Source organism: Diospyros lotus, chromosome 4 (genome assembly GCF_014633365.1).
Source record: "Diospyros lotus cultivar Yz01 chromosome 4, ASM1463336v1, whole genome shotgun sequence".
Classification (NCBI taxonomy): Eukaryota; Viridiplantae; Streptophyta; class Magnoliopsida; order Ericales; family Ebenaceae; genus Diospyros; species Diospyros lotus.
Window position 1 is genome coordinate 23,569,985 of NC_068341.1, and position 10,630 is coordinate 23,580,614.

A 10,630-nucleotide genomic window follows, 5' to 3' on the forward strand; every position below is an offset into this window, starting at 1 on the left:
AGCAAGGAGAGAAAAGAAGACGGAAAAGAGAGAGATGGGGAGAGGAAAGATAGAGATAAAGAGGATAGAGAACTCAAGCAACAGGCAGGTGACCTACTCCAAGAGAAGAAATGGGATCATCAAGAAGGCCAAAGAGATTAGTGTTCTCTGTGATGCTCAAGTTTCTCTTATCATCTTCGCCAGCTCCGGGAAGATGCATGAATACTGTAGCCCGTCCACCACGTAAAATATAATATTTCCCCCTTCTCGCTTTTTTTTTTTTTTGGTTTTGGTTTCGTTTAGGGTTCTTCTGTTTTGCTTTGTATTTTCTGGGGATTTTATTATTTTATTTACTTAAAATTGGTTTGTTTCCATTTTCATGGTGAAGGTTGACTAATATCCTGGACAAGTATCACAAGCAGTCTGATAAGAGGCTGTGGGATGCCAAGCATGAGGTATATATATTTCTTATTGTGTTATATATATATATATATATATTTCTTCTCACCCTTTTGTTCATGTATTTTGCCCTAAAAGCCTCTATTGCGGTGTTGAAAACTGATGTGATTTTTTGCTAAAAATATATAAAAATCCTTGAGACATGAATCCTATGAATAGATCTAAAACTATCAGCTTTTTTCCTACGTTTTTTCTGTACCAGATGTTACATCCATGGACAGATCTGGTAAAAAAATGGTGTTCTCTCTCCTCTTTTCCCTAGCAAGAACTAGGCAAAATCCATGGATTTTGGGCTATGCGGGCATAAAAAAATGTTTCCTTGAATAGATCTACAACTGCAAAGGAATGAACCCTCTCTTTTATCTGGTTCTTTCACTGTAATATGAAAAAATACTTGCATAAAAGCAAGAACCACAGGCTTCACAGACAGATCTGCTTGTTTTATTCATATATATCTCGACGTGATCTATAACTTTTACTTGCTCTTGATGCTCTCTATGTTTTGTTGGGTGTTTGCAAAAATTGAAACCCCCATCCCCCACCAAAAAAAAACACTCACAGAACCTAAGCAATGAACTTGATAGAATCAAGAAAGAGAATGACAGCATGCAGATTGAGCTCAGGTAAATCTTAATTTTTTTCCTCTCTCTCTCTCTCTCTATATATATATATATATATTCTTATTCTTTTCTCTGGTCTTCTTGTTTAATTGTTTCAGGCACCTAAAAGGAGAAGACATAACATCTTTGCACTATAAAGAGCTGATGGCCATAGAGGAAGCCCTGGAAAACGGGCTTGCTCGTATCCGTGACAAACAGGCAAATCTAAGTTCCAAGCTTTATCTGTTTATTGATCAAAGCTATCTTATAAGAAAGAATATATAGTTCCAAGAACTCATATATATGTGAATGTGATCTTTCTTCTTTTCTCTTTGTTTCTGTGCAGATGGAGTATTACAACATGATGAAGGAAAATGTAAGTAAAGGCAAAGGAAACATACGTTTTTGACTGAACGCTATATATACATGTATTATGTGATTTTGTTCTTATTTTTATTCTGTAATTTTTGACTTATCATCACCTATCAGGAGGAGATGGTAGAGGAAGAGAACAAGCGCCTCAATTACGAGCTGGTATATGCTCATCCTTTTATTCTCATTTCGGAGTGGAAGTTTATATATTTAATTTTCTCATTATATATATAATAATTTATATACAAGAGTGTATTTTTAGTTGATGAAACATGCATTTGTGTGCTTTTCATGTAAAAATTTGCATGCGTGTGTGTGTATATATATATATATATATGTGATAATGAATGATACTTGATGCCTTTTGCTGTTGATTATTTATTTTTTCAATTTTTAACTTATAAATGATGTTGAAGAGTTTAAGAAAAAGGGTACATCACCAAAAATATTGGAATTTTAAGTTTGTTATAATTTTATAATGAATCTTTAATTTTTGTTACCACTGTGTAGTTTGTTATAATTATAAAACACTATAAAAACCGTTAACTTTTATCATTAAAAAATGACTTGAAAGACGAACCAGATGGAGAAAAACATGACAAGGACAGTGATATGTTTTTCACTTCATTTGTGTTTGTTTTATATTTTGACATTTTTTGTTTTTTTATTTTTTGAAAATTTGGATTATATCGTAAAAAAATATCATGACAATTAACAGTCATAATCATCGACCTTACATTTTCTCTATCCAATTTATCCATAAAGTCATCATCATTTCACAATGAATATTTACAGTTCTTATGATGTTCTATGATTATAATAAACTTATAATTTCAATAAATTAATTGCAAATATTAAAATTGTTTTTAAAAATTATATAACAAAATTCAGTATTTTTTGAAACAAAGAGATACTCTTATTTAATTATGGAGAGAAGCAAAACATTATCTCACACTGATAGCTACCAATACATCAAATAGACTACCAAAATAATAATAATAATAATAAAAAAAAACATCACCATGACTAGTAAGTTATTTAATTTGGTCGTAGATTTATTGATTTAGGAGATCCTCAAATATTTTTCTCAGTGACACCTATATATAGTGACTAGAAAAAAATAAAAATCTAAAATATCACTAATTGCTTGTAAGTTTTTGTCATAATTGATTGGATTAGATATCTAGTTGTTGAATTAAATTTGCATCTAATAATGAATTGTAGATATAGAAATTAAAAAATGGTGCAATATTTTTACTCATGGGAAGCATAAAACTAATCTATTGAAGGAAATTATAACTTTTTGTGGATGACAAGGTTAGAATTGTTGAGGAATATTGCATAATGAGTTACAAAATATAGAAAGTAACAAAATTATTAACAACAAAACATAAGATTTCAACATGAGAAATCCTTTTAAAGGGGAATATATTCACTAGACATTGGTGCACATGAAAAGCTTTCTTTATGTATTAGTGACATCCTATTAATGTTCTAGTTCTTCACCTTACAATACAAATCTCACTCACATACATCACCAACAAGAACTTTCACACACTATAGTGTTCCAATAAGAGTATGGAAAGCCGGGACACAAAATGGAAACCTCAATGAGGGTTGCATTACGTTAGTGGAATCTACATAACCTACCACATTGGCATCCATGTAGCCAACTAATAGTGGTTTTATACTTCCAAGACATGAACAATTCTTGAATGTCTCTTAGATCTTTGATTTTTTATTTCATTAGCTCCCATTGTTGTCAAAGGCTTCAAGCACACTAAGGTGCCAAGGGTGTTTGGAGTCTAAGGCGTAAGGCCCAAGTTGCAAGGTAAGGCGTAAGCCTCTTGCACATGAGGTGCAGATTTTTTATTTAAAAGATTTATAAAGTAGTTATACATTATTATTTTCATTATATACGTATAAAGATGTAAACAAATAATTAACTAACACTATAATAGTTAACAACTAATACTAGTTCAATGAATTATTTACAACTCTAAAGCATTAACATGAAGCATTGTTTTAAATTTCAAGTTTCACTCTCAACACAAGGAGACAACTTCACAACATAAAGCGCAAGTAAATAAAAAATAATTTGCAAACATAACTAAATTGGAATTTAACAAGAGCGTAAGTTAGCTTGACGAATCAAGAACTTGAAAGCAAATCTTCTTGCTTAACAACCCCAACTATCACAAACATTGGAGGAGGGCAACTAGAGTCACCCTTGTACCCATGTCTCAAGTTCTAAAACCCTTGTGGTGGTTAATCTTAGAGAATCAACAAGAGAATATCTATATTTTTGTGTACTTTTGTATATCTACCATGCCAAGGTGTGTATTTATGGGGAAGAATTCACCATATAATCAAAATCCTTCTATCAACAAACAAGTATTTATCACTCATAATAAATACAACATTCTTAATCTAGTCATGATTAATTCTAAATTTTGGATAACTCGTGCCAAACAAAATAATATATATCTTATTTCACATGGATGCAATTTGGTACATAACCAAATGTTATCATCTCTCACTCGTATAACTGAGATAAGAAAAAATCTCTCTTCTTAATCTACATACAAAAAATCTCCCTTCTTTTGATTCCTAGCTTGTTTTGATTCCTAGCATTTTATCACAAAAGTGCTTTTTTAGATTCCTAACTTGTCTTAACATACGAATTTTGGGCCTCTTTACTTTAGAGGTTCATCCATGAGTTATCTCGAGTTTATCCCATATTTTCTTTGTTGTTTCATATGCTAAGATCTTGTTGTATTCTTCTAGACTAAGAGCACACTCGAGCATATTCTTTGTCTCTACATTAAGCTTGAATATCATTCTCATGTCCTAATTATTCCAATCCTCTTCAAGATTTGGAATGATGGTGTTTCCAACGGCTACTGTAGGCATGTGCAATCCTAAGACAATGATCCTCCATACTTTCACATCTCTTTATAGGATGAATGTCTTCATTTGATTCTTCTAGTAGGCATAGTTGCTTCCATCAAAGAAGGGAGGCTTGTTGCATGACTAACTCTCTTGAAATGTGCTATTTGATGAGTTAACCATTTTGATATGTTCTCTTGGTTGTTAGACTTGTGATTGAGACCTGCTTTGATAGCACTTGAAATCACAATTAACTTAAGAGGGGGATGAATTAAGCTTTACCCTTATTTTTAATTTAACTGAAGTAAAATGTAAAAAAAATCTTAAAGAATGCAGCACACATAGATTTTATAGTGGTTCAGCTGGCTACCTACTCCATTACCTTAGCCTCTCATTAAGAATTTAGTCAACCAACTTATTTGGATAGCTTTTACAAGAGGATCATGTACAAACTTTCTTACAAATGGCTTTTAGCAAGATCAACCGCAATCGTTGCGTTTTGCAGGGATAAGGCGTAACCTTTACAACTCACAAAATGAGTGTGAATAAAAGATGTACAAAAGAAGTTTTGAAAGAATAACAGAATAAAATTACTTCTCTTGGATTATAGAAATGTCAGAGAATAGGAAATGTATGCTCGGTATCTTTTTTCTTTCTAAGGATGTGTATGAACAAAGCACACTTGAGGTAAGTGCTTTGAGAGTGTAGATTGCTTTCCATTGTTTTGTTCTTCTCTTTAGTTCCCTTCTCTTCTTCATTCTGTAGCTCTTTATTTAGTCTTCTTATCTTAAATGCTCAACTACTTTTTCTTGAATAAAAAAAAAAAAACTTATTCTTTGTAACTACCTATTTTCACTCTAAACAAGCTCACAAAGAGAATAGAAATAGATACTTAATATATAAATCATCTCAAAATTATCAATCAACATTTAATGAACTAATCATGATCTGAAAAGTAGAAATTGCATGCATTAGATGCTCTGTAACGACTATAAATTCAATAACAAGAAGAATTTTACTCGAGTAATATTTGCAAATTACTTGATTAATTTTGACAATTACTCGAGCATACAAATTGTAATCTACTAATTTTGGATTTTACTTTGAATACAAGTTACTTTGATTACTTTAACATCTACTCGATACAAATTTGGACATTCGATTTCATTGAAAGTCCAGAGACTTGACAATTCACTTGAGAATTAATACTTGATTACAATTTGGATTTAGTCGAGTATACTAAGATATTTATGCAACTATAATTTTGATTATTCGATTACACTAACACTACATAGACTTGACATATCTCTTATGAATAAATACTCAATTACAAAAAGAGATTTATAGTTGCGTATTCTTCCATACTTACTAGAATACAATTTAACTTGTAATTGATCATCTTTTTATGTAGAAATGACTTACTCAAATATAATATGATTTTACTCGATTGTCTGATAAACATACTCAATTGAGTTTGAGTATGATTTAGCTTATTTGCTTACTCAAATGAGTTTATTATTCGAGTAAAGAAATATTTTACTTGATTACAGGATAAATTTCAAAGATGAACTTGATTAGAATTGATTTTATATTTGATTGAAATGGTGAGTGCAAAGATTTAATTTCCTAGATCAATATCTTACTTGAGTAATATTGAATTTGTACTCGATTAATATTCTAATATACTCAATTGATATTATACCTTACTCAAAATCTCTATCAATTTTTATCTTTAACATATTTTTTTGCACATCATCACCAAAACCATTATCTCATTACCAAATATATGACTAAACAACATTCATACCTATCCTTAATTGAGAATATAGTAAAATCCCTAAAGTAATTGCATCGCCCCAAGCAGGCTCAATTATTGTCCTTTCAACTAACATGAAAAAGTCCAAGCATATCTCTTATCATACTATGACTAGTGTCCAAGATAGAACTCAAGAATGTATCATATGATACCCTATCCACTACATTTGTTCAACCACCACATACAACATTTCTTCTCTCATACCACATCCATAGCATTTAAGATATTCCCCATGCATACTTGAAATATGCATGGTGAATATCATACCTTAGGGGTAGATGACTGACGACTCATTTGAGGTTATATCTCTATCCCTACACAAATGATTAGCTTAAGATTCTCAAACTTTAAGTTTATAAGCTACATCATTCTTACCTCAAGTTATTGTCTCAGTTAACGCCGCTTCATTCCTTGATTAACCTCTAAGCTAGAAAAAAAGTAGAAAGGTGTTTCCTTACCTTAATAGTAGCTAAGCTCAAGGTCCCCTTGACTCAAACTTATAGCTGACAAATGCTACTATAGTTTTCAATCACCTAATGATTGTCCCATAATCATGTCTCATTAGGTCAAATCCTAATCTCTCCTCCAAGAAGCAACTCATTGAGACCCAAACAAGTGAGAAATCCTTAATAACAAATATGAATAACACTAATGAAGATCGTAAGAGCAAATATTTTAGGAAAATAATATTTTAGGTGTAAAAATAGGAATTAGTGTTGTTTTAATATTTTCTTTCGTCTTCGTTTCTTATTTTTAATTTGTTTCCTAATTTATTTTAATTCATGTTAATATTTTTTTATTTCCTTTAATGGAATCCTAATTATATTTGGACTAGTTACAATCATAATTAGATTGGATCAAAGAATTGTAGTTAGAATAGATTTTTATCTATTAGTTGTCTATAAATAGCCTTTTAGAATTTATTAAAGGTAGACTTTGGTGATTGATATTTAATATAGATATTGGTTTTGAGTAATCAGGATTACTCTTGTATTTTTATTTTGGGTTTTATATCAGATGCTCCCACAATAAATTTACATACACCATGTCACATGCTTGTAATCATACCTTACATGGCCTCTTTCAATGTCCTCGTTTGAGCAAGATGATATCAATACTGACAAAATTCTCCTTTCATTAGCCTGTTACTAGGAATTTTAATGTGATGCTCTACAAAATATCTAAATGGAGCTCAACCATGTCCTTGAGTTTCCTTCGGTTAAACTTGAACCATGCACCCAGTTCACCACAATTGTAAAATGATACCCTTAACGCTTAGGGATACTTTTTCGTAGTCATATGAGGTAGAAACTGTCAAAATGGATCCCTAATTATCTCTTGACAGCACAATCTTACTAGTTGTCACCATCTTGACAATGACATTCGATTGGGTTGTACCCTCATTGGATGCCTTAATGATGATGTTCTTGTATTGTATCCCTTATACCTTTCTTAGGAACTTGAATAGAATTGTCATATCCTTAATACTATTAACTCTCTCTTTTTAGATAATCATTGTACCAATAAGGTTATATCCTAGAATTCTCCATAAACATTATCATATGAGACCTTATCCATATATTACCATACACATCTTAGGCACATTATGTCCCCAAGGATATAATAATAAATATAGTAGGTAGTAGTAGATAATTTTGGTATTTTAGTTGGTTCTATTTTTTGTTTTACTTTGTAATAGAATTACCTACATAGAGGAAGTCGCTATGTAAAGCCACCAGACATGTAAACAAGGGATTATGTGAGTTGATATTTGAATTTTCATTTTCTCTTCCGAGATCTTCTATTTTTCCTCCCAAATTATGTTTGTTATCTCCCTCCAATTCTTTCTTATTCTTGGTATTTTCCTTAAAAACCCCTAGGTAAACCCTAAGACCCTGAAATCTACCAGATCCAATTTAAACCACGCACCTATATCTCATGTCATTATGAGCTCATATCTCATGCTATTCTATCACTCCTTGTGTTATCTACACAATGTTACTTTATCCTCAAAATACACCCATTTGATATACCCATGGTATCTTTCACAACACTGCCTAAACCCCAACCTCATCTAGTCATGGGCTAGAGTAAATACCCATGGTATCTTTCACAACACTGCCTAAACCCCAACCTCGTCTAGTCATGGGCTAGATACTCTGTTGGTCCCTTGACACAATGACCACTCAAGAGGGGGGTGAATTGAGAATTAAAAACTTATTTAACCAAATTCTTCCCTTTTAAAAACTTTTGACATTTCCTTATATAAAGAAAATACTTATTATAAATATATATGTTGTTTGGGAGTGATAGCAATATAAATACACAAACGACCACAATATTAACACAAGATATATAGTGGTTCGGTGTCTCCAACACCTACGTTCACTCTCTCAAGGTCAACCCGATACTTGAGGTTCCACTATAACCACACCTAGGTTTTCCAACAAGTTCACTTAGGAAACTTTTACACCACACTAAGATTTTTCCCTTAACTCATCCCGAAAACTAATACAACCCACTTAGATTACAATGGACTTTAGAATGTCACTCACAATCCACAATTAATACAAATAAACAATCATATGTCCAACAAACTTGGACTAATATGGATATGAATACAAAAACTAATATTACAAGGCAAATATACAAATGATATAAGAATTACCAACAAGAAGAAAACTTCTTCTTTGCCTTGGGCTCCAAATGGATTGATCTTTGATGCTTGAGTCTTGGATTGCTTTGAATGAGATCTTGAGTGCTTGGGTGTGCTTTAGAATGATGGATCTTGATAGTGCATTAGCCTTCTCCAAAAAACTCTGCTTGATATATATACTTGAGCTTCCAAAGGGAATTACCAAAGTTTAGGGTTTAGGATTTATGTTCTGTAGAGAGAAAAACTCTCTTTTGATTGTCAAACATTTTCAAACAATAAATAGTTTCATTAAACTAAAAATATTTCTTATTTTGCACATTTTTACTACTTCTGTGGGGACATATTTGGTCCTACTACTACACCATTCTTTTTTAGGTTCGCTTCACTTGTTTCATGTAAATACATTTATGGAACACGTAATTCATATTTTTTTCAGAATTAGTAAGATGTTTTAATATACTATGATCTACACATTCAATATGAATACCATAGAGAAATAATATTTCCATCTTTTCCTAATCACCCCCTCATTTACAAGCACCTTTTTGATTTCATCCTTTTCCTCTACAAGGCATCACATAAACGAAATAATAGGAATAAATTCGAGTACAAATGCTTCTCTCTTGTAGAAACTAGGCTTAGCACTTGTCTGTTTTGTAGCAGTTACTTGAATTCATACGTTGTAATTACTACTTGTTGTTGTCCCCAGCATCAAAAGCTGATGAACATAGAGAGAGGAGAAATGGAGAGCGGATATCATCAGCAGCAGCGAGCTGCAGATTACCAGACCACCCAGATGCCCTTCGCATTTCGCGTGCAGCCCATCCAGCCAAATTTACAGGAAAGAATTTAATTAGAATTTGCGCTGGCGCCATATGAGCACGTCTCTCTCTCTCTATATATAATAACTTCCAACTGGGTTTCGTTGCAACGATTGCTCAATTGCTGTGTTTTAATACGCTTGTGGCTCACCATGTCACTCATGACTTTCGTTTGATGGATTATTATCAACTTTACTTAATTTTATATATAGTTTCTTGGACAAGTATTTAATTTATTTTATTTATGATGATCTGCAGAGTGCATACTGAATAAATTTTACGTGAGTGCACGCAATAGTCTGCAAATGATGCATACAAAATAACCGGATCAAAAGTCAATATTAATTAGGATTTAGGTCTTCTCTACGATCATGAATTAGAATTTAAAATATGCCAATAATTGATCCGTTCTGTTAATTTAAATTTTATTCCTTATAAATCAAATATCACAAAGTAATTAATGACACAAAACTGCTAACAACAGTGTCCGTCATTATTTGACACTAGATTTTAGGATGTCATGACTAAAAATATTAGGTAAACATACAAAATATACAGAAAAATAAGTAAAAACTTTTATGACTACTGCAATCTGATGGACTGCTTTGGTTTGAAAAGGGAAGTGACCTAATATCTGTCAAAATTATTCCATATTTAATTAAAAACTTTAAACTTTAAACTCTAAACCTTAATTGGAGAAGGCCCTGCATGTTAGGGAGAGGAAGAGTCGAGATCTGCCATCCTATGACTGATTACTTGGATAAAACTGAAGGAGGACCAGCCAGATAGATTTACTTGGAAGTTTGATAGATTGGGTAACTTTTCTACTCGAATCTTTTTATGGGAAGTTGATTTGGCTCATGTTTGGCTGATGGTCGGGCCTCGGAAGGAGATCTCTCTTCAAGGGTATGGGCAGTTTGGACCCATTTAAAGTTCAATTCTTTTTGTGGTTGGTGTTTCGGGGAAAAGTCAATCTGAAGGATAAATTGGGAAGGGCAGGAATACTTTCTGGTCAGGAGCTTTTGTGCCCGTTTTGCAA

General features: G+C 32.1%; 1 protein-coding gene across 1 annotated transcript; it reads left to right on the forward strand.

Annotated features, from left to right (window-relative positions):
• LOC127800451 (agamous-like MADS-box protein MADS9) lies at positions 1-9,661 on the forward strand. The gene is made up of 7 exons (XM_052335069.1): positions 1-222; positions 368-434; positions 1,000-1,061; positions 1,157-1,256; positions 1,384-1,413; positions 1,527-1,571; positions 9,480-9,661. Exons 1-7 carry the CDS (start codon positions 35-37, stop codon positions 9,621-9,623), a joined length of 636 nt encoding a protein of 211 aa, XP_052191029.1. The 5' UTR covers positions 1-34; the 3' UTR covers positions 9,624-9,661.
• The last annotated feature ends 969 nt before the right edge of the window (positions 9,662-10,630 follow it).

Coding starts and splice junctions, on each gene's coding strand:
- LOC127800451 (XM_052335069.1), top strand. CDS start 35: ATGGGGAGAGGAAAGATAGAGATAAAGAGGATAGAGAACTCAAGCAAC. Junction 435..999: donor TGTGGGATGCCAAGCATGAG/GTATATATATTT, acceptor AAACACTCACAG/AACCTAAGCAATGAACTTGA. Junction 1,572..9,479: donor AGCGCCTCAATTACGAGCTG/GTATATGCTCAT, acceptor TGTTGTCCCCAG/CATCAAAAGCTGATGAACAT.